Source organism: Rutidosis leptorrhynchoides, chromosome 11 (genome assembly GCF_046630445.1).
Source record: "Rutidosis leptorrhynchoides isolate AG116_Rl617_1_P2 chromosome 11, CSIRO_AGI_Rlap_v1, whole genome shotgun sequence".
In the NCBI taxonomy this organism is placed as follows: domain Eukaryota; kingdom Viridiplantae; phylum Streptophyta; class Magnoliopsida; order Asterales; family Asteraceae; genus Rutidosis; species Rutidosis leptorrhynchoides.
This window is the reverse complement of record NC_092343.1, coordinates 63,672,670-63,697,521: the sequence shown is the minus strand read 5'-3', so window position 1 is coordinate 63,697,521 and position 24,852 is coordinate 63,672,670. Positions and strand designations below refer to the sequence as shown.

General features: G+C 33.5%; 1 protein-coding gene across 1 annotated transcript; it reads right to left on the bottom strand.

The window, feature by feature from the left end:
• Positions 1–332: 332 nt before the first annotated feature.
• On the bottom strand, positions 333–2,801 carry LOC139877415 (S-adenosyl-L-methionine:benzoic acid/salicylic acid carboxyl methyltransferase 3-like). Its single transcript, XM_071864845.1, has 4 exons — positions 2,637–2,801; positions 1,756–2,157; positions 1,212–1,466; positions 333–778 (listed from the first exon to the last, which is right to left on the bottom strand). The coding sequence occupies exons 1-4, from the start codon at positions 2,709–2,711 to the stop codon at positions 410–412; spliced, it is 1,101 nt and encodes a 366-aa protein (XP_071720946.1). The 5' UTR covers positions 2,712–2,801; the 3' UTR covers positions 333–409.
• Between the last annotated feature and the right edge of the window lie 22,051 nt (positions 2,802–24,852).

Sequence of the window (24,852 nt, the reverse complement as noted above, 5' to 3'; positions counted from 1 at the left end):
TCATCACGTTAACCGAAGGAAACCCTTCCGAAGGTTAGTCATTTCAACTAATTGCACTCAAGTCAATTTTGGCTTGATCAGTACCTAAACCCTTCTCCTGATCCGAACCCGCAAAAAAATTTAAATCCATCCCCATACCTGGCCCGAGACCTGTATACCCAGACCCGAACCCAGCCCAAAATTGTCGAGTTTAGAATTTTCCAATTGGATACGAGTCTTTTTGAAATCCATACTTAATGCTAGTAAACTGGATAACATGGACTACTATGGAAGTATGGATATCATCCTTCTGTGTTTGGTTGCATAAAATTACAATATCATTAGATCAAAGAAAAACAACAAAGACAAGATTTTATTTCAGACAAAATGACATTACATTACATCATCAACGAAATGCGTTAATTAAATATCATTCTTTTTTAATCAAAGATACAGTGACCGAAACATAACGTCCTTTCTCCTTGTTGCAACTGAGGATTTTTGCATACCTCTTTGCATACCTCGTAAAAACGTTATCAAGAATTGCTTCACCAAAGTGATTAGCAACCAGTGACTCTGATGCAGCTCTCATGCTCTTGGCCAACGCGCGTACTATACCCTCGTCCTCATATGCCTCGTCGAATTTATCTGTTTTTAAAGTCTCCATGTATACGTAAAAATGCTCTAGGCGATCGATTCGGAAGAAACCTTGTGTTTCGACCAAGTTCTTGATCTCATTAGTGGATGGTGTATACAGAGGAATGTTGAATGAATCAAATTTTTCTTCATCTACAAGACCCTGTTTTTGCAAGTGTCATAACTAATTAATTTATATCAAAAGTGTCTAGTTATTTAATGAATCAAAAGGTGTACTTGATAAAAATATTTTATTTTAACCGCTTGTTTACTTTTCACTTAATAGTCTATTTATGTGTTTTTGTACCAATCTTAATTCGGTAAGTAAAATTGTTGTTTTTTTGTCACTTAATCTGAAAAATAGTCTGTTTGTAGGAGACGTAGAATCAAACATTCCTCCCCAAACAGATGCATATGGAACAACACTTGGATAGAAAATAAAAGTAACAGCCTCTGAGTCTTTGATATGTATAATCAAATCTATATTACATAGTGAACAAGTTAAAACTTAGATTTTACTTAAAATGGCAATGATAATGTGGAATTCATTCAAGAAAAGGTTACTTTTGAAGAGGCAACAGTTAAACTAGTCATACCTCAGATACCATTTCCTGAAGAGCCATAGCCAATGGCCTCCAAACATAATAACTTTCTTCATCGCGAGAATCATCATTCGTCCTACCTAACAATGTCAAAATCATTCGTCCTCCGCCCACCAACTCCTCCGAACGACACTTCAAGAATCCCAAAAAATCTTTTTGGAATTGTTGATAGTACGCCCTGCTTACACTTTCAGGAGTAGTTCTTGACAAGTATATGCTTCCTTTGTTGATCTCTTCTAGTTCAGGACGCTGCTTAAATAAATTGACTTAGATACTAATATTACAAGTTCACACTTTTTCGATGCATACACTAATATTAAACCAAACTGATGGTTTTCCCTTTTCGTGCTACCTAAAAAAGAGTAGTACTTTTTACTCAGATGTATGCAGTCAAACTGAGTTATCTCATTATCATTTCTTACCCTTTTCTTTGGTTTGATCCGTGAGAAAATCATGACCCAAACCACCAAACTATCTTGATATGGTTATATTAAATTAAATTTAATTAATTAAATAAAGCAAAAGGAGATATACATACCTTTGACAACCAATGGAGACCATATGAAGAGTGGATGAAATTAATAGTCTTTGAAGGAAACAATCTATTGAAAAATGATCCAGGAACACCGGTAAAATAGCACAACGGTAGATGGTCATTGGTTGAGTTTTCTTGATGTTCGGGTAATGAAGTGAAAATGGTGTTAAAATCATTTGTTGGAAGATCATTAAGGTTAATTTGAACTTCTGGAGATTTTAGACCCAATTCAAGGCTTGTTTTAGCGACTGCATTGATCACAATCGATGATACTAATAGCGTATTCGGTCCCACTGAACATCCAAGATCAGCCATTATTATCGTTTTTGTGCATGAAGGATTGTTTTTATACAACTCGCTTATCGCTTCTTCTATTGAGCCTTGCGTTTTCATTATACCAGCTCTCTATCAAGAACCAACATTCACGATATTAGTAATAAATGTATGTATTGTTTATACATAAAAAAAAAAAAAAAAAAAAACAAAACTGTTTTTGACTGAAAAAAAAAAAATTTGGTTCGCAAAAAAAATCTCTGTAACGACAACCACATTCAGTCCCACTAGCGGGTAAAACCCTTGGGTGACGAGCCCGGTGTGACGAGACCCGTAACCGGGTGCATTACGCACATATGCGCCCTCCGGTCATGAGCCCATTTTCAATTCAATCTTAGACATTACTAAGAATTGGAACCTGAGTCTCCCGCTTCATATGGAACTCGATGGCTTCTGATAAAATAGGGTTTCCTTCATATCTTAAGAAAATATGATCTAATTTCCTTAGAAGTGAAAACGCAATGATTTAATGAGCGTGTATGAAATTCTGTTTCTCATATCAATAAATTATAAAAAAAAGGAAAAAAAAAATAATAGAAATTCACATGTACCTGAAGTCCTGAGTTACTTGAGTAACTCTCATCTCCAATACCACCATTCATGTGAAACATCTTTACCATGTCCATTGTTTAAACTTAATTTCTCTTTGGCACAAACACGAAAGTTTTATGTGTAAGAACCTAACTGCAAGCTAATAATTGAAGCAGATGTTTTAATGTAGTGATGCACAATAGCTTCCCCTTTATAGCATTTTTTATTTTATTTTATATTAATTAATTTATAATTAACAGAAGATATGGCCGCCTTGTTTGAAGTGGCGTTAACGAGTCCGCATAAACTTGGGTCATTATTTATGGGCTTTGTGGGGACTTTTTATAAAGTTTTGTATGTGATAGTGGATATAGATTACAAAAGGAGAGTGGTGACCCGCTTCTTCGAATAATTGATGAAACTTTGAAGTGAAAATTATGAAGTGGTGGTTCATTATTCCGTTCAATGTATAGTAAAACCTCCATAATTTCTTCTGAGTTTAATGAAATTCCTGCTTTTCGAAAAAAAAAAAAAAAACTCCATAATTTAATACTCGATAAATTAATAACCTCGATAAATTAATAATTTGTTCAGTCCTAACTTGGAACCAGTACAAAATTGAATCTCAATTGATAAAATAATAAGATAATAATTTTTTTGAAATCTCAATGTAAATATATTGTTCTCATCAAAACTATAAATTAATAATTTTTAAACCGAAAGTTTTATTAACCCAGTACACCAAATCTTATTAAGTGAATCCACGGTTATCTCTCTTATACTCGCATAATAGTTTCCGTTGTTGTTTGGTCATCGTTGATTTTTTAACACCTTTTAGATTAGAAGCCATAGTTGAAATGATTTTAAAATTTATCATTTGACATTTTATAGTGATCAATTTAGATCTATGTACATTGAACTTGACAAGTTCATTATGTGTGAATGTACGTACAAGAGAATTTTGAAGATCTTTGTTTAAGTTTTATTCAAATAGGTAAAGTGAACTGACATGATAATTTCGAATGTCGATACATTAATTTGAGAGTTACTCACAAATATAAGCTAATTTTTAATTTAATAATTTATTAATTTATCGATATAATAATATATTGTTAAATTAATAAATATCTTAGTCCTAACTTTACTAATTTATAGAGGTTCTACTGTATGTTCAGTTTTTATAATATAATAATATTATTTTTATTATTATGTAAACTAGTTTATAATCCGCGCATTCGCGGAACTTTAGTATAAATTAATATAAAATTCAATATTCCATCCGTCCCAAAATAATTGTCCTGTTGGACATTTCAAAGTCAATTTATTAAATTTTGACTTTAAATATATGTCGGATTTTGCTATAAAAATATTTGATAAAATTTATATGAATACATTGATTGTCGAATGTGTTTTCATTTAATATAACTGTCATTTGATATTATATAACACGGAGAAAGATTTAAAATCAAATTTGAAGAAAAAAGACTCAAAAAGTCAAAACAGGACAATTATTTTGGAACGGAGAGAGTATATCTTTAGAAAAAATATATATATTAAAATATAAAAAAGTTATGTAGTTACGTAAATATGTAATTGAATACAAATGAAAATAACAGCACATTAAATCACGAAAATAACAAAGATTTAAGTCATGATTGTTAAAATTTGAAGATTTTGGAGGAGATTGTCAAATATTACTTCTTAATTTTGTAATTATGTTAAAGCAGTTTTTTATAACTGTTTGATGATCGTGATATGTAAATCGTAAATATAAGTTACAAGTTGTTTTATACTTGTGTATAGAGATAACACCCGCGAGCGTCGTACAAATGCTTTATATAAACGGCTCACCCACAATTTTTTTTTATTTACCTGCCGAGGCCTGTTTACCCGTCCACGAGCTTCTTTTTAGCCAATTTTCATAACACACGGATACCAACGACCTGGGAGTTATAAAGATACACGGAGTATAATCTAACTAATAAAAAATAACACAACAACGGAAACAGAAGTATATGCAAAGTGTTCGGAATTGTAAGTATAATAATGTGTAAAATATAAACTCCGTAAGGGTTAACGGGTATACTGCGGGTTATTCAAATGGGTAAGACAGATTCAAGTCTGATTTTACCTGCATCGGGCTTGATATATCATGACCCGCCCACAACGTTTCGATAGATATCGATAGATAAATTATTTATTAAACCGCACCCATGTATAAGGTTTTGTTATCAAGGATTCATTATCCATATATTCAAACAGAAAAGACAAACATGTTACTGTTCATATCGATTTATGGCCCAATTTAGGTCCCCTTAACATTTTTAACCAATAAATAACGTTGGCGGTAATATTGTAACAGACTTAATATTGGCGTGGTGGTCAGGTGGGCATTTGTTGAAGGAAAGGTCGCTGGTTTAAAACCCGACAGTTTTTATTTTAAACCCAATCTGTTTATCCTATAAATAACAATTGTGGTAAAAATAAAAGACAAAATTGCTCATTTCATCCCTGTGTTTTTTACTTTTTGCCCGTTTCATCCCTGTGTTTTATTTTCTGCATTTTTCATCTTTAAAGGCATTTTAAAGTCTCAATTTCATCCTTCATCCTAACGAAAGTTAACTGACTCAGTTAAATCTATTCACAAGGACTATCCATATAATCTTTAACTAATTAAATTACAAAAATCCATCAAACAATCAAATTGAACCCTGAATTGATTGATTTAGCTTCCTGAGAACTCGACTAAGAACATCTGTGATGAATTTCGAATCAAAATATCAACAGAGTTGCATAATCATCGAAGAACATGAGCGTTTTTCATTATGAAACACCAAAAATCAATCAATCGCTCTAGACTGTTTTAGTTCTTGAATCCTTCATGAATGTTGTTGTAAATCAAATGTATAACCTTCGTTGATCATCAATTGAAGCAAAAACATCATTAATCAGTACACATCATCGATGAATAAAGAAAAACTTCATAAGAACACTTGAATATCAAATTTGAAATCCGAAGTGTTACGTTGCTCGATTCCTTCACGAAGTACGTTCAAAACATATCACCTAATGCTCGTTGATCATGAACATAACCTGAATCAACATACAATTCGCCAATTTGATGAATGAAGAATAGTTGACTTTTTTGCTTTTGAACTTTGACTCCACAATTCGAATTCGATTCTTCGATTTAAGATTTGAGATTTTGCACAGAGTTGCACGAGATGATTTTGAAGACATCTACACTTATACAATTTTCTAAAACCTTCCAGATCGATCTAGAGGCCAAAACAGTGGACGTTTTTGAGAAACAAAAAACTCGGATCAAAATTCTGAAAATATGTTGTTGTTTACTCAATCTGATGATGAGCAAGGTTTAGGAATTTGTTGTAGATCACTGATCTCATATCAATTTGAATTTAGGAGTCAGTTTTGGGGCAAATGTGAATCACCACTGGTCCATTGTTATCAACTCTTTGAATTCAGTTCACTTTGGAATTTATTTCTAGGAGAATCAATATTAATCATTTTAAAAATTTATGGTCATGGCAATTTGCAGGAGATTTTTGTAGTCAATATCTAATCAATTCATAGTTGAATTCTATAGACACCGTAGCTAACTGACTTCATTTTGTTATGCTAATTTGCTTTTGTGTTCTATTACGTGGAAGATAGAATCTGCCCTTCCAACATTGGCAAGACCAATCTTATCTTTAAATGCTAATAATTTTTGTAATTTAATTAGTTAAAGATTGCGTGGATAGCCATGTAAATAGTTTAACGGGCTCATTTAACCATCGTTAGGATGATGGATGAAATTGGGACTTTAAAATGCTTTTAAGGGATGAAAAATGTAAAAAATAAAATACAGAGATGAAACAGGCAAAAAGTAGAAAACACAGGGATGAGATGGACAATTTTGTCAAAATAAAACAAAAGCAATGTTAGAGGAGTCGTCATGGGGTACTTACTCACCTAATAATGGTTGTGGTTTCTAAACCTGGAAAGCTTTTTTTAAGAAACTTAAAATTCGATTTGTTTAAATTCTAAATAAATAACGTCGTTTTTAAAGCACAAAAATATCAATGGATGGATGGTTAGGCATGCCTTGCATGAGTACTGGATGGTTGTGGGCTCGAGTCATTTGAGGGGGGTTTTTTTCCTTTACAAAAATCGGCGAGTTCTTACATGATTAATCGCACTTCGATCGCAACAAAGCGCGGTTGAGCTCAAAACTTGTTGGTATTAATTATTGATTTAACAATACTAATAATAATAATAATAATAATTCGATATTGATGAATAATAGACAAAAGTAGTAAAAGATATATATAAATTATATTATAAATTTGACGAATTCACGTGTCTAATTTTACTTGCAACGGGCTTGATATATTATGACTCGCCCGATAAATACACTATTATTAAATAGCACTCATGTAAAAAGTTTTTTCTATCGAGGATATATTAATTTTAACTTTTGATTTAACAATAATAATTAAATTATAATACGATATTGATGAATAATAATAATAATAATAATAATAATAATAATAATAATAATAATAATAATAATAATAATAATAATAATAATAATAATAATAATAATAATAATAATAATAAATAATATGTTAATTTCATCGGCTAACTTCCAAATTCTATATTAAATATTTAAATATTTTATATTAAAATATTGTATAGAGTCGTACCATATATAAATATCTATATATAAATATATAATATATATTATTATATCATTATTTCTTAAATAAAAAGTATAATGGATAATATCAAAAACAATAACGATTTTTGTTATACATAGAAGACTTAATCATGGATAATACTGAGTAATTTGATTTGTTATATTTATTAATTGTTTTTAAGGGTATTTTTGATAGATAAATTGTAATTTTTGGTTATAGAACTATAAGTTTAAATTTTTTAAATGAATAGGTAGATTATAGGGATATTTATTGTAATTTGTCTAATCTAATGATTGAAAATTTACGTATAATTGTTCTATTGAGCTTTTCTATAATTTTTTTTTTTGTTAAATATATAGTAGAGATAGAGATTAATAATATAGATAAATATAATAAAATGAAAAAAATCCAACGTTGAATATAAATATAACGAAAATGTCGAGCCAAACAATAATAAACATGTAAAAACAAGAACTGATGTGCGTAGATCACTCTTAAATAAATTAAACAAAACTAACTAATTAACTATTAGCACATATTATAGAAAACAAGCCCGGTCAATGTAATAATAGGTAATAGGTAAGTCGGTAAGTCAGTTCATTCCAAAGAAAGTACGGCAATTATGTTTTATATTAAATTGTTGTTACAGTTTAATTGGGGAGTATTTTAATTAACTAATAATAATTAATTAAGCAAATAACAATAAAAGATAAATGGTATTCACTTGAAATTTCACAATCCTCCTAGTTTGGATTAACCTTTAAATGATAATATAATTTAATTAACTTGTACTTTAGTTCAAATACATACTTACTAAGTCTGACCAACCAGTAAATAGTTATCCTCACAATGAATTAGGTAGATAAGTATGATTCAAGCGTTCGACTCAACTAGATTCATTAAATCGTCAACTCTCATATATATCGAGTAGACATACAATATGTTGCAAAGTTCATCTAGATCTCAAGACTTAGGTGTATGATAGTCAACTTATTATCTTCAACTTGTTCGCATTCAATAATAAATATAACTACCTAGGTTGACATGCATGGAAAATTAGTAAGAGGCAACTATTAGGATTAACTATGTTCATTAATGTTATACTTTACTACGCATACAATTCCATCTGATGTCTAGATAATCAATGGTTATTTACTTGAACATAAGAATTCTAATTCATACAAGCTATAAAAATATCTTGAAAATAATCATTAATCATAACTAGGGATCACGTTAATACCAAACCAGAATTGAAGTAAACATTGAAATTAAAGTAAACATGAATTATAAATAAGAAATACCTCAAAAGAATTGTAGAACAAATGCGTTAGGATATTATAATTCTTAAAGACTTGAATAAAAATCCAAACTATTCTTGAGAGAAAACAAACTAAAAATGTAAATAAAACTGAGTTGTACATCTTAAACTCTGGATTAAGCCTCTATTTGTAGTGCAAAACCCCTAAAAACTTCAAATCCATTCGAGTCGGCGGCTGTTTGGATAGCCAGCGGCTTTTTGCCATTTTATCCGCCAGCTACAAGCATTAACCGACTACCCTTTTGTTGTTTCCAAAATCTTCTGTGACAGCTGGCGGCTCTTTGCACAGATGGCACCTCGAATTATTTTCTTCTGATTTTTCAATCTTCAAATATTCATAATGATAGCTGCCAACCTTTAATATTCGGGGGCTGTTTTCACTTGATGGTTTCAGTCGTTGGCTGTTTTAGCTTTTTCTGGAATTCGATTATGATCTTCAATATTATAGCTGACAGCTTTAGAACAGATGATGCCTGTTTTTACTGTCATTGACTTTACTTTCTGCAATATATATATATATATATATATATATATATATATATATATATATATATATATATATATATATATATATATAACTTGGTATCAGAGCGTAGGTTTGGCAGCATGTACACACGAGTGTCATGTTCCTAAACCCTGAGTTGTGTCAAACATATAAGTGGGAGAAAGGGATAAGTGAATGTAGGTGATATGTGTTTAGGTAACTGTGGTTAGTGATAAATACTAACGAATTATGTAACGACCCGACAAAATCGTCATTGACGGCGTCGTTAACTTAGGTCCCGTTACGTGGTCATAGTCTCTATATGAGATGCGTTTGACCAAAATTATGTCGCATTCGTTTGAAACGTATAAGATTTACAAAGTTTAAGTTTACAAAAGTTGTAAAGTATAAATGAAATAACTTGCGACATAATAAGTTGAAAATCACAGTTGCTATAAATAACGTAAGTATGTAAACAAATCTGTTTGAATCCAAAGGTGTTATCATTAGCGTATGCATGTATGCTTGACCCCAAGAAAGTAATCAAAGTGTGCGGAAGCATGTATCAAGTAGCCAAGTATGAACCTGAGAAACATATAGAAAACTGTCAACGAAAAACGTTGGTGAAATCATAGGTGTGTTAATAAACGTTGTTTTTGAACCACAAGATTTAATATAGTTTTTTTTTTTTTTTTTTTTTTTTGAAAGGCAAGCCCCCAAAGTGTAGCAAGTGAGGATTGAACTTGGGTCCCTTTGGAACTTTCCAAGCATCCTACCACCAAGCCAACCCCTTGGGGTTAGATTTAATATAGTTGATTTTCCAAATCGTTTGCATTCCAAAAGTAAGTTCGCGAGCACCCAATTATCAAGGCTTAACTTTCTATCCATAGAACCCCATCACAATAGTGTTAGAACATACACTGTTTCTCGAAAATATATTTCATCCGTAGACGGTAGCGAACCGTCTGAATGAGGGTTTGTCAAACCCATATGGCCATACAACATAAGTTCTCGCTTACACCCGTCAAGTGTAACTAATGATAATCGAATTGAGGATTTTGTTCTAACTCGCTGTGGAATGTTTGTTTCTTCGTACTTGTGTTCAAAGCATAAAAGTAAGTAGTACAATATGTAACAAAGTATATGTTTCTCAGCCCACGATTTAAAAGAATAAAAGTTGTTGAAAAGGTGGGACTATGATCTCACCTCGAGTGCATGAGTATAAAAGGTACTTCACAAAGTAAACATGTGCATGAAAGTTGTTTAGTCTTGACCTAAACAAGTAAGTTATATCAATTAACCGATTACGACACAAGGTCGGACAAAATGTGTTCAATTAGTCCTATGGCTCGTTACGACTCGATTATAAAGCATGTGAATCACGTTGTCAAGTTTCATGCAAGATATAAGTGTAAACGAAAGGTTATAATGATTAAACAAAGTATTGGTTAAGTTTAAATAAAAGTCAACTTTGGTCCAAGTCAACGTCAACGAAAAAGTCAACACGTTTGGGTCGGGTCTCGAACTATTTTTTTGAGGTTTTTAATCATATATAAGCATGTTGGCCAAGTTTCATGTTGATCGGGAGTGCGTAGCATAGTTAGAATTAAACGAAAAATGACAATTTTGGACAGCCCATAATGTTACGCCCGCAATGTCCTGGGTTACGGCCGCAATGGCATGGGTTATGACCACAATGTCCTGGGTTACGGCCGTAACTTTGGTTCTCCAGGTGCTGAAATGCTGAATTTTCTAAGTGTCGAGTCAAAATTCTTTCATTCATAACTAATGAACCGTAAACATTCAAAACACGTATCTTATATCGTTGGAAAGGTAATTTAACAAGGAATACAACTAAACACATTTCATCAATCAAATCCATCATTAACAACAATGAAAACTTCGCCGAATGATCATTAAATGTTCAAAATCAAAGTTTCAAGTTCATAAAATGCATTTCAAGATTCGGGAATCTAATTTACACATATGATATGCCGTTTCAAAGGTAATTAAACATACAATACAACGAAATGCTCACTAACAACATTTCATGGCATTCAAAGCATCGAAAAGTTCTTTTTAAAAGCTATCAAACCCTAACCAAGAATCACAAAATCAATAATCATGCTAGTGATGTTTTCCAAGTTAACCTACACATCAAATTGAAGCTAATGATGCTAGTAACACTTTTAATACATGAACTTTAACATTTAAACAACATTTAATCACCCAAAATTCAAGATTAAGCACACCCATTTTTCATACTCAAACTAGTTACTCAAAACAACAAATCGAGCAAACTAAACACATATACATGTTAAACTTGAGCCATAGACACTAATTAACACCATTTCAAGTCAAAAACACTAAGAACATAAAATCTAGAGTTTGAGAAATTTTACCCAAACGAGATGAAATTGGTACCAAAATGTAGAGGATGAAGAGAGGATCACGAATATGTAATTTGTTTTGATGTTTGCTTGCTTGAATTGATTTAGATGATGATTCTTTGAAGATGTTAAAAAGTGTGTTCTTGAGCTAGAGAGGAAAAAGAGAGATGAGAGGTGGAAGTATGAATGAATGGTGGAGATGGTGAGTTGACTAGTTGACCTAGTCAACTAGTTTGCCCACTTGGCAACTTCGATCCCTCGAGTTTAAAGCGGGTGCGTGAATTAACCAAACGAATTATTTTAAAAACGCTAGAGTAAACGATAGATGTTATAATCTAATAACGGGAATATCAAGAACATTAGTTAACGAAAAGTACGAATATAGATGACGAAAGATATTATCTAAAAAAAATACCGTGTTAAAAATAAATTAATGGAAAAATGCGGGATGTTACATTACCCACACCTTAAAAGAAATTTCGTCCCGAAATTTAGTTGGAAGTAGTAGTCGTTGTTTCTTCCTCGAGATCTTGCATTGTCAATTCTACGAATGAGTGAAGGTACTTCCTTGGGCATTTCAACAAACTTCGAAAATCGGGGTTTTACTTTGTTTTAAGGTTTGGTTTCGCGATTCATAATTTCAACCGGTTTTCCCATGAAGTGGAGTTTGTCTTCGATATTAAGCTCATCGGAAGGAATAACAAGTTCTTGTTCGGCAAGACGCTTCTTTAAGTTTGATACATGGAATGTAGGATGAACAGAATTCGATTGAGTTGGAAGTTCGAAACGGTAAGCATCGGATCCAATACGCCCCAAGATTTCAAAAAGATCAAAATATCGCGGATTTAGCTTTCTAGGTTTCCCGAAACGGATTTCACCTTTCCAAGGTGCAACTTTTAACATTTCGCGGTTACCCACTTGGAATTCGAGGGGTTTACGTCTGACATCGGTATAGCTCTTTTGGCGACTATGACCGTCTTGAGCCTTTCTTGGATTTGAACGATCTTAACGGGTATTTCATGAATGAGTTCGGGTCCGGTGGTTTGCTTGTCACCTGCTTCGGTCCAACAAATAAGAAAACGACATTTGCGGCTATGTAAAGTTTCGAAAGTTGTGGCGTTAATACTCGTGTGATAACTATCGTTGTAAGAGAATTCGGTTAAAGGCAAGGACTTTTCCCAAGTAAATTTGAAGTCGATAACATAAATTCGTATTATGGTTTCCGAGGTTTGAATCATATGTTTGCTTGGTCTGTCAGTTTGTGGGTGATACGCGGCACTCATGTCTAAACGTGGTCCCAAGACTTCTTGTAAGGTACCCCGAAATTTAGAAGTGAAACGAGCATCTCGATCTGAAACGAGGTACAGTTCTTTAAGATATATTTGGACAAGTTTTTGTTTCTCAAGAAATTCGCGCCGTGGAAGATTTATCGGTTTTCGAAAATGTTTGTTAGAGCAAGTTTCTTATCGGGTTCTGAAAAACGTTCGTTAGGACTATTCACCCTCGTGGCGAATACTAGTTTAATGTGAAGAGTCTCTCTCTCCATTGAGAATTTAGAATAAAATATCTCCTTAAACGGAAGTACGAGTGCAATGCGAGAGAAGTTTCCACCTCGATATGAGCATACCAAGCATTCTGTAGTTCGTCAATAAAATTTCGCGAAGACGAGATAGTATACATGTATAACGTATGTTTTGAAGTTGAAAGAATTTGTCATTCATTAGGAAGCATAAATATGGTTCGACAATAATTGAAGGTGTGTCCTTGGTATGGTCGTTATCAATACTCTCGGAGTTTCCGGATATCCAACAAGAAAAATGAAGTCATGTACATGGCACATGGTGGTGATTAGGTTGATCGAGTCCAATAACCATCACGAGTCATTAGAAATTTGGTATGACTTACTATAATATAACCACGTTGATCGAGTGTCGTTATATTATACTAACTCATACCTCCATTCCCACATCACTCCATAGATTCAAGTTCGTGTAATCGCGAAGATTTAAAATGAACAAAGTGTAACGACATCGCTAACGTGACTCGTATTGAATCGGAAGAATTAGTGCAACTCTAAAGAAGCGTTCCCCAAGGGAAGGGTATAATGATTATTCACGTTAAATGCGGTTCAAGTCAAACAATAATGTATTCCGGTACGAGAAGTGTAACGAATCATGATAACGAATAGTACACAACCGTGGTGATAAGTATTGATGACGATACTCACCTAGAGTAGTAATGGTAGTAACACGAAGTGGTAGGTAGTGAAGAACACCGGTGTAATATTAGTAGTGGTTATTGATTGCCATAATGGTGGAAACTTTACAACACTTGTGGATAGTAAGCTGGGATGATAGTGAATAACAACCGAGGATACCGAGTTCCCGAACTAGTGTGACTAATGAAGTCGTTGTCATCCTTACGCGTATGAATCATGAATTTACGTGTGTTACCAGAAAGTGGCAGAATATGAATTCGTATAATGAAAGTTTGGTACCATTATGGAGTTCACCTAAGAATGATTTAAGTATATATGCACAAGTAGTTAAGTAAGTGCTATCTATAGCAAATGCAAGTCAGAATGCAATGATTAACTATCCGGTTGTAGTCTAGATTCACTAATGCGTTCTAACGACTCTGTCAGACACACTAATGGATATCCTAGATCCCTACAACCAACGCTCTGATACCATCTGTAACGACCCGACAAAATCGTCATTGACGGCGTCGTTAACTTAGGTCCCGTTACGTGGTCATAGTCCCTATATGAGACGCGTTTGACCAAAATTATGTCGCATTCATTTGAAACGTATAAGATTTACAAAGTTTAAATTTACAAAAGTTGTAAAGTATAAATGAAATAACTTGCGACATAATAAGTTGAAAATCACAGTTGCTTTAAATAGCGTAAGTATGTAAACAAATATGTTTGAATCCAAAGGTGCTATCACTATCGTATGCATGTATGCTTGACCCCAAGCAAGTAATCAAAGTGTGCGGAAGCATGTATCAAGTAGCCAAGTATGAACCTGAAAAACATATAGAAAACTGTCAACGAAAAACGTTGGTGAAATCATAGGTGTGTTAATAAACGTTGTTTTTGAACCACAAGATTTAATATAGTTGATTTTCCAAATCGTTTGCATTCCAAAAGTAAGTTCGCAAGCACCCAATTATCAAGGCTTAACTTTCCATCCATAGAACCCCATCACAATAGTGTTAGAACATACACTATTTCTCGAAAATATATTTCATCCGTAGACGGTAGCAAACCGTCTGAATGAGGGTTTGTCAAACCCATATGGCCATACAACATAAGTTCTCGCTTACAACCGACAAGTGTAACTAATGATAATCGAATTGAGGATTTTGTTCTAACTCGCTGTGGAATGTTTGTTTCTTCGTACTTGTGTTCAAAGCATAAAAGTAAGTAGTACAAGATGTAACAAAGTATATGTTTCTCAGCCCACGATTTAAAAGAATAAAAGTTGTTGAAAAGGTGGGACTATGATCTCACCTCGAATGCATGAGTATAAAGGTACTTCACAAAGTAAATGTGTGCATGAAAGTTGTTTAGTCTTGACCTAAACAAGTAAGTTGTATCAATTAACCGATTACGACACAAGGTCGGGCTAAATGTGTTCAATTAGTCCTATGGCTCGTTACGACTCGATTATAAAGCATGTGAATCACGTTGTCAAGTTTCATGCAAGATATAAGTGTAAACGAAAGGTTATAACGATTAAAAAAAGTATTGGTTAAGTTTGAATAAAAGTCAACTTTGGTCCAAGTCAAAGTCAACGAAAAAGTCAACACATTCGGGTCAGGTCTCGAACTATTTTTCTGAGGTTTTTAATCATATATAAGCATGTTGGCCAAGTTTCATGTTGATCGGGGGTGCGTAGCATAGTTAGAATTAAACGAAAAATGACAATTTTGGACAGCCCATAATGTTACGGCTGCAATGTCCTGGGTTACGGCCGCAATGGCATGGGTTACGGCCGCAATGTCCTGGGTTACGGCCGTAACTTTGGTTCTCCAGGTGCTGAAATGCTGAATTTTCTAAGTGTCGAGCCAAAATTCTTTCATTCATAACTTATGAACCGTAAACATTCAAAACACGTATCTTATATCGTTGGAAAAGTAATTTAACGAGGAATACAACTAAAAACATTTCATCAATCAAATCCATCATTAACAACAATGAAAACTTCGCCGAATGATCATTAAATGTTCAAAATCAAAGTTTCAAGTTTATAAAATGCATTTCAAGATTCGGGAATCCAATTTACACATATGATATGCCGTTTCGAAGGTAATTAAACATACAATACAACTAAAAACTCACTAACAACATTTCATGACATTCAAAGCATCGAAAAGTTTATTTTGAAAGCTATCAAACCCTAACCAATAATCACAAAATCAATAATCATGTTAGTGATGTTTTCCATGTCAACCTACACATCAAATTGAAGCTAATGATGCTAGTAACACTTTTAATACATGAACTTTAATATTTAAACAATATTTAATCACCTAAAATTCAAGATTAAGCACACCCATTTTTCACACTCAAACTAGTTACTCAAAACAACAAATCGAGCAAACTAAACACATATTCATGTTAGACTTGAGCCATAGACACTAATTAACACCATTTCAAGTCAAAAAAACTAAGAACATGAAATCTATAGTTTTAGAAATGTTACCCAAACGAGATAAAATTGGTACCAAAATGTAGAGGATGAAGAGAGGATCAGGAATATGTAATTTATTTTGATGTTTGCTTGCTTGAATTGATTTAGATGATGATTCTTTGAAGATGTTAAAAAGTGTGTTCTTGAGCTAGAGAGGAAAAAGAGAGATGAGAGGTGGAAGTATGAATGAATGGTAGAGATGGTGGGTTGACTAGTTGACCTAGTCAACTAGTTTGCCCACTTGGCAACTTCGGTCCCTCGAGTTTAAAGCAGGTGCGTGAATTAACCAAATGAATTATTTTAAAAACGCTAGAGTAAACGATAGATGTTATAATCTAATAACGGGAATATCAAGAACATTAGTTAACGAAAAGTACGAATATAGATGACGAAAGATATTATCTAAAAAAAAAGATTGTGTTAAAAATAAATTAACGGAAAAATGCGGGATGTTACAAATTATCTACTAAGCTTTTGTGAGAGGATGTTATTAGACAGGTTTAGATGATAAAACAGGAAATGATGGTGCCCCTCTGACCCCTAGACCCGGAATCTTCAGAGCACCTTCAGAGGAGCATAGTGCAGAGCAAGATCAAGCTGAATATGTTCTTGAATTGGAATGTCAGCGAAAAGAATCTTGGGATAGAGTGAAGGAATTAGAACAACAACATAGTCACTTTGTTAATGCAGAAAGTAATCCTGAAAGTGGTGAACCCCAAGTGCCTCCGGGGTTTACAATACCCTATCAGTCAGTGTCAGTGATAAATACCTCTCAACCTCCACAAACTCAGTCACAAGTGCCACTGCAAGTACAATATCAGTACCGTACCCTCTCAATTCCAATATCCTTACTCAAACCAATGATGAATCCCTTCTAGAATTTTATGTTCCAACAACCTAAAGTTGAAACAAAGAAGAATTGCACCTTTAAGCAATTTCTCGATTGCAAGCCTCCCGTATATTTTGGTCAGTTTGATCCAGTGGTGACAATGAATTGGTTACGAGAAGTTGGTCGGGCGTTTAAGGGGGCCTATAAATTTGAACCTGAATTAAGAGTGATCTATGCTAGTAAACTTTTGAAGAATAGAGCTTTGGTGTGGTGGGATTCGATAACAACTTCTTTGTGTCAAGAACACCTCAACCAAGTTACTTGAGAACAATTTTCTGCAAAGGTTTGTGAACAATATTGTACGACGTACGCTATTAACCGATTGAAGTAGGAGTTTATGAAAATGAAGATGATGGGGAATATGACAGTGGATGATTTTTTTAACAGTTGATGGATAAACTGAGATTTGTTCATTAATGGGTGCCACACGAACAATCTAGAGTGCAGCATTTTGTGAAAATTTTAAAGCTTGAATACCGAAAAGTCACTAGACTTGCTAATTCTTTGTCACAAGCCCATTTGTTGGCAAAGGTTACAGAATGTGATATCAAAGCTGCCCGAAGTGCAGGGTCTAGAAGTGTATCACAAGTGAAGCCAACTGCGAGTCAGTTCAGCCAGCGGTCAAAGAAATCTAGTCATTTCAATCTAAAAGGGCAGTGTTATAGAAATAGGAATTTGACATATATATATATATATATATATATATATATATATATATATATATATATATATATATATATATATATATATATATATATATATATATATATATATATATATATATATATATTGAACGGCGGTTTTTTTGGCATCAGTAGATCATTTCTTTCAACGACCCTCATCATTTGCACGTAACACACACGTTCGGGCAGAAACCCGAACCCGATCGACGGTACCCGAGAACACATCCATTCGGGTAGTGGTTCCGGGTAGGGGTCCGTGAACGAATTTATACCACCATTATTGGTGTTCAATTGATTTAAAGAAAATCATGTCATCCCTAAGGATCGAACCCATGACCTCTCCCTATCCCATGACACAAAGTACATGGGGAGAACCGTTGGGCTATGCCCGCAAGTTTTATATATATATATATATATATATATATATATATATATATATATATATATATGATATTGGCCAAAAAGTCACATTTTTAACCCCGATATTAAGCCCTAAATCAATAAAGTTCCAAACTTTATCGCCAAAATAATCACTTTGTACGTTAATTTTGTAGATTTAGTAATTACAAAGGCGATGCAAAAAGAATCAAGTAAAACGGAGCTAAAACGAAGATTCTAGAGCGAAAACGGTGAAAGACAAGTTACGACCCCGTAAACTAAGTTAAAATCCCGGAAACGAGCAAGACGATCCAAGCAAACAGCAGACTAGAAGCCCACACCGACCTGCCACACCGGCTTGCCAGTGTGTCACCGGCTTGCCAGTGTGGCACCAGCTTTCCAAATCAACAGACACTGGGCACCAGGAACGGGCATGGCAACTGGCCTCCAACAATGGCCTGTGGCGCCAGCCTGCCAGGCCGGCTTGCCAGCCGTTCACATCCAACCTTTTCCTATAAATTGGGACTTTTTGGCTCATTTTTACACACACACACACACACACACACAAACTCAATTTTATACTTCCATTTAGATTTAAATATTATTAGTTAGTTTTTAGTAGTAGCTAGCGTAGCTGTTATTTTTTGGTGGATATTCCGGCGAGTCACTGCGATCTCGGGCAGATTTCTTCGGCCTATTCAGGTTTTTATCCGAAACGCTTGTCTTGTTAATTAAGCATGTATCGTTATCATTTATGTTTAAAGATGCGTTTTGATATTACCATGTTAGCTTAATTAATCTGTATGTTGCCATGATAGAAGTTTGGGTTAGCGTAGTTATGTTAAATTAGTACGATTACTGTTGTTATACTGAATCTGTAACCCCGATAGATTTGTATGCTAGCATCTTAAGGATTGACCAACCTAAGTTGGGATTAGGACATATACACCTATATGAACTTAGCTATTTCATAGGACTAAGACCCCTGGTTATACTATACCTGAAGGTTCTATGAACTCGGTATGGTTGGTGTTCCCGAGAGGCATCTAATGCGCTTTTATGACACAGAACCTAGGAATTGAGACATGAATGACCTAGTATGCCTATTAGTTATTCCGAGGAGACCTCTTAGGAGCCATTAATGAAATGTCTCATTCATATTGATTATAAACGTTCCATATTAATTGATTTCGTTGCGAGGTTTTGACCTCTATATGAGACGTTTTTCAAAGACTGCATTCGTTTTTAAAAACAAACCATAACCTTTATTTTATCGACAAGGTTAAAAGGACACCACCTAGATTATCAGAAATGATAATCTAAAAAATATCACACTTACACACTACCAATACATATTGGTTTACAATATTAATATGTTACAACAAAGTAAATTTCGAATGCAGTTTTAAACAATATTATACAAGCATGCTGACTCCAAATCTTGTCCATATATTAGCATGCAACAGCGGAAGCTCTTAATAATCACCTGAGAATAAACATGCTTTAAATGTCAACAAAAATGTTGGTGAGTTATAGGTTTAACCTATATATTTATCAAATCGTAATAATAGACCACAAGATTTCATATTTCAATATACATCCCATACATAGAGATAAAAATCATTCATATGGTGAACACCTGGTAACCGACATTAACAAGATGCATATAAGAATATCCCCATCATTCCGGGACATCCATCGGACATGATATAAAAATCGAAGTACTAAAGCATCCGGTACTTTGGATGGGGTTCGTTAGGCCCAATAGATTTATCTTTAGGATTCGCGTCAATTAGGCGTGCACTAATTCTCAAAATTAGTGATGTTCCCTAATTCTTAGGCTACCAAGCAAAAGGGGCATATTCGGCTTCGATCATTCAACCATAGAAAGTAGTTTCATGTACTTATGTCTATTTTGTAAAACATTTATAAAGCTGCATGTATTCTCATTCCAAAAATATTAGATTTTAAAAGTGGGACTATAACTCACTTTCACAGATTTTTACTTCGTCGGGAAGTAAGACTTGGCCACTGGTCGATTCACGAACCTATAACAAATATGTACATATATATCAAAGTATGTTCAAAATATATTTACAATATTTTTAATACGTTTTAATGTTTTAAATATTTTCAGTCAGTTGTCCTCGTTAGTAACCTACAACTAGTTGTCTATAGTTAGATGTACAGAAATAAATTGATATATATTATCTTGACCCAATCCACGACCCAGTGTATACACGTCTTAAGCTAGATCACAACTCAAAGTATATATATTTTTGGAATCAACCTCAACCCTGTATAGCTAACTCCAACATTACTGCATATAGAGTGTCTATGGTTGTTCCAAATAATATATATAGATGGGTCGATATGATATGTCAAAACATTTGCATACGTGTCTATGGTATCCCAAGATTACATAATATATTAGAATACATGTATAATACAATATAAGTTAGCTAGGATATGATTTGTATAGAATTATTACAATATTTCCCGTAGCTACAACAATCAAAAAAATATCCAATCTTGTTTTACCCATAACTTCTTCGTTTTAAATCCATTTTGAGTGAATCAAATTGCTATGGTTTCATATTGAACTCTATTTTATGAATCTAAACAGAAAAAGTATAGGTTTATAGTCGGAAATTTAAATTACAAGTCATTTTTGTAAGAGGTAGTCATTTCAGTCGAAAGAACGACGTCTTGATGACCATTTTGAAAAACATACTTCCACTTTGAGTTTAACCATGATTTTTGGATATAGTTTCATGTTCATAAGAAAAATAATTTTCCCTAAAGAACAACTTTTAAATCAAAGTTTATCATAGTTTTTAATTATCAAACCCAAAATAGCCCGCAGTGTTACTACGACGGCGTATGTCCGATTTTACGTTGTTTTTCGTGTTTCCAGGTTTTAAATTATTAAGTTAGAATATCATATAGATATATAACATGTGTTTAATTGATTTTAAAAGTCAAGTTAGAAGGATTAACTTTTATTTGCGAACAAGTTTAGAATTAACTAAACTATGTTCTAGTGATTTCAAATTTAAACCTTCGAATAAGGTAGTTTTATATATATATGAATCGAATGATGTTATGAACATCATTACTACCTCAAGTTATGTGGATAAACCTACTGGAAATGAGAAAAATAGATCTAGCTTCAAAGGATCCTTGGATGACTTGAAAGTTCTTGAAGCAGAATCATGACACGAAAACAAGTTCAAGTAAGATTTCCACTCGAAATAAGATTATTATAGTTATAGAAATTGAATCAAAGTTTGATTATGAGTATTACCTTGTATTAGAAAGATATCTTACTGTAAATAAGAAAGATTTCTTGAGGTTGAATGATCACTTTACAAGATTGGAAGTAAGCTAGCAAACTTGGAAGTATTCTTGATTTTATGAAACTAGAACTTATAGAATTTATGAAGAACACTTAGAACTTGAAGATAGAACTTGAGAGAGATCAATTAGATGAATAAAATTGAAGAATGAAAGTATTTATAGGTGTTTTTGGTCATTGGTATATGTATTAGATATAAAGGATGTGTAATTTTGTTTACATGTAAATAAGTCATGAATGATTACTAATATTTTTGTAATTTTATGAGATATTTCATGCTAGTTGCCAAATGATGGTTCCCATATGTGTTAGGTGACTCACATGGTCTGCTAAGAGCTGATCATTGGAGTGTATATACCAATAGTACATACATCTAAAAGTTGTGTATTGTACGAGTACGAATACGGGTGCATACGAGTAGAATTGTTGATGAAACTGAACGAGGATGTAATTGTAAGCATTTTCGCTAAGTAGAAGTATTTTGATAAGTGTCTTGAAGTCTTTCAAAAGTGTATGAATACATATTAAAACACTACATGTATATACATTTTAACTGAGTCGTTAAGTCATCGTTAGTCGTTACATGTAAATGTTGTTTTGAAACCTTTAGGTTAACGATCTTGTTAAATGTTGTTAACCCATTGTTTATTATATCTAAAGAGATGTTAAATTATTACATTATCATGATATTATGATATATTAATATATCTTAGTATGATATATATACAGTTAAATGTTGTTACAACGATAATCGTTACATATATGTCTCGTTTCGAAATCATTAAGTTAGTAGTCTTATTTTTACATATGTAGTTCATTGTTAATACAATTAATGACATGTTTACTTATCATTTATCATGATTAAACATAGTGTATCAATATCTTAATATGATTCATATGTATTTAGTAAGACGTTGTTATAACGATAATCGTTATATATATCGTTTCGAGTTTCTTAATTCAATAAACTCAATTTTATGTATATAACACATTGTTAAAATACCTAATGAGATACTTACTTATCATAATATCATGTTAACTATATATATAATCATATATATGTCATCATATAGTTTTTACAAGTTTTAACGTTCGTGAATCACCGGTCAACTTGGGTGGTCAATTATCCATATGAAACCTATTTAAATTAATCAAGTCTTAACAAGTTTGATTGCTTAACATGTTGGAAACACTTAATCATGTAAATAACAATTTCATTTAATATATATAAATATGGAAAAGTTCGGGTCACTACAGTACCTACCCGTTAAATAAATTTCGTCCCGAAATTTTAAGCATATGGAGGTGTTGTCGTATCTTCTGGAAATAAGTGTGGGTATTTCTTCTTCATCTAATCTTCTCATTTCCAGGTGAACTCGGGTCCTCTATGAGCATTCCATCGAACCTTAACAATTGGTATTTTGTTTTGCTTAAGTCTTTTAACCTCACGATCCATTATTTCGACGGGTTCTTCGATAAATTGTAGTTTTTCGTTAATTTAGATTTCGTCTAACGGAATAGTGAGATCTTCTTTAGCAAAACATTTATTCAAATTCGAGACGTGGAAAGTGTTATGTACAGCCACGAGCTGTTGAGGTAACTCAAGTCGGTAAGCTACTGGTCCGACGCGATCAATAACCTTGAATGGTCCAATATACCTTGGGTTTAATTTCCCTCGTTTACCAAATCGAACAACGCCTTTCTAAGGTGCAACTTTAAGCATGACCATCTCTCCAATTTCAAATTCTATATCTTTTCTTTTAATGTCAGCGTAGCTCTTTTGTCGACTTTGGACGGTTTTCAATCGTTGTTGAATTTGGATGATCTTCTCGGTAGTTTCTTGTATTATCTCCGGACCCGTAATCTTTCTATCCCCTACTTCACTCTAACAACTCGGAGACCTGCACTTTCTACCATAAAGTGCTTCAAACGGTGCCATCTCAATACTTGAATGGTAGCTGTTGTTGTAGGAAAATTCTGCTAACGGTAGATGTCGATCCCAACTGTTTCCGAAATCAATAACACATGCTCGTATCATGTCTTCAAGCGTTTGTATTGTCCTTTTGCTCTGCCCATCAGTTTGTGGATGATAGGCAGTACTCATGTCTAGACGAGTTCCTAATGCTTGCTGTAATGTCTGCCAGAATCTTGAAATAAATCTGCCATCCCTATCAGAGATAATAGAGATTGGTATTCCATGTCTGGAGATGACTTCCTTCAAATAAAATCGCGTTAACTTCTCCATCTTGTCATCTTCTCTTATTGGCAGGAAGTGTGCTGATTTGGTGAGACGATCAACTATTACCCAAATAGTATCAAAACCACTGGTAGTCCTTGGCAATTTAGTGATGAAATCCATGGTAATGTTTTCCCATTTCCATTCTGGGATTTTGGGTTGTTGAAGTAGACCTGATGGTTTCTGATGCTCCGCTTTGACCTTGAAACACATCAAACATTCTCCTACGTATTTAGCAACATCGACTTTCATACCCGGCCACCAAAAATGTTTCTTGAGATCCTTGTACATCTTCCCCGTTCCAGGGTGTATTGAGTATCTGGTTTTATGAGCTTCTCTAAGTACCATTTCTCTCATATCTCCAAATTTTGGTACCCAAATCGTTTCAACCCTATATCGGGTTCCGTCTTCCCGAATATTAAGATGCTTCTCCGATCCTTTGGGTATTTCATCCTTTAAATTTCCCTCTTTTAAAACTCTTTGTTGCGCCTCCTTTATTTGAGTAGTAAGGTTATTGTGAATCATTATATTCATAGCTTTTACTCGAATGGGTTCTCTGTCCTTTCTGCTCAAGGCGTCGGCTACCACATTTGCCTTCCCCGGTTGGTAACGAATCTTAAAGTCGTAATCATTCAACAATTCAATCCACCTGCGCTGTCTCATGTTCAGTTATTTCTGGTTAAATATGTGTTGAAGACTTTTGTGGTCGGTATATATAATACTTTTAACCCCATATAAGTAGTGCCTCCAAGTCTTTAATGCAAAAACAACCGCGCCTAATTCCAAATCATGCGTAGTATAATTCTGCTCGTGAATCTTCAATTGTCTAGACGCATAAGTAATTACCTTCGTTCGTTGCATTAATACACAACTGAGACCTTGCTTTGAGGCGTCACAATATATCACAAAATCATCATTCCCTTCAGGTAATGACAATATAGGTGCTGTAGTTAACTTTTTCTTTAACAATTGAAACTCCTTTTCTTGTTCATCCTTCCATTTAAATTTCCTCCCTTTATGCGTTAATGCAGTCAAGGGTTTTGCTATTCTGGAAAAATCTTGGATGAACCTTCTGTAGTAACCAGCTAGTCCTAAGA

Bases quoted from the DNA above. Each gene is read 5' to 3' on its own strand.
- LOC139877415 (XM_071864845.1), bottom strand. From the start codon at position 2,711: ATGGACATGGTAAAGATGTTTCACATGAATGGTGGTATTGGAGATGAG. The intron at 2,158-2,636 runs GTACATGTGAAT...GGTTCTTGATAG, and splicing joins CAAGTAACTCAGGACTTCAG to AGAGCTGGTATAATGAAAAC. The intron at 779-1,211 runs GTATGACTAGTT...TTGCAAAAACAG, and splicing joins TTCAGGAAATGGTATCTGAG to GGTCTTGTAGATGAAGAAAA.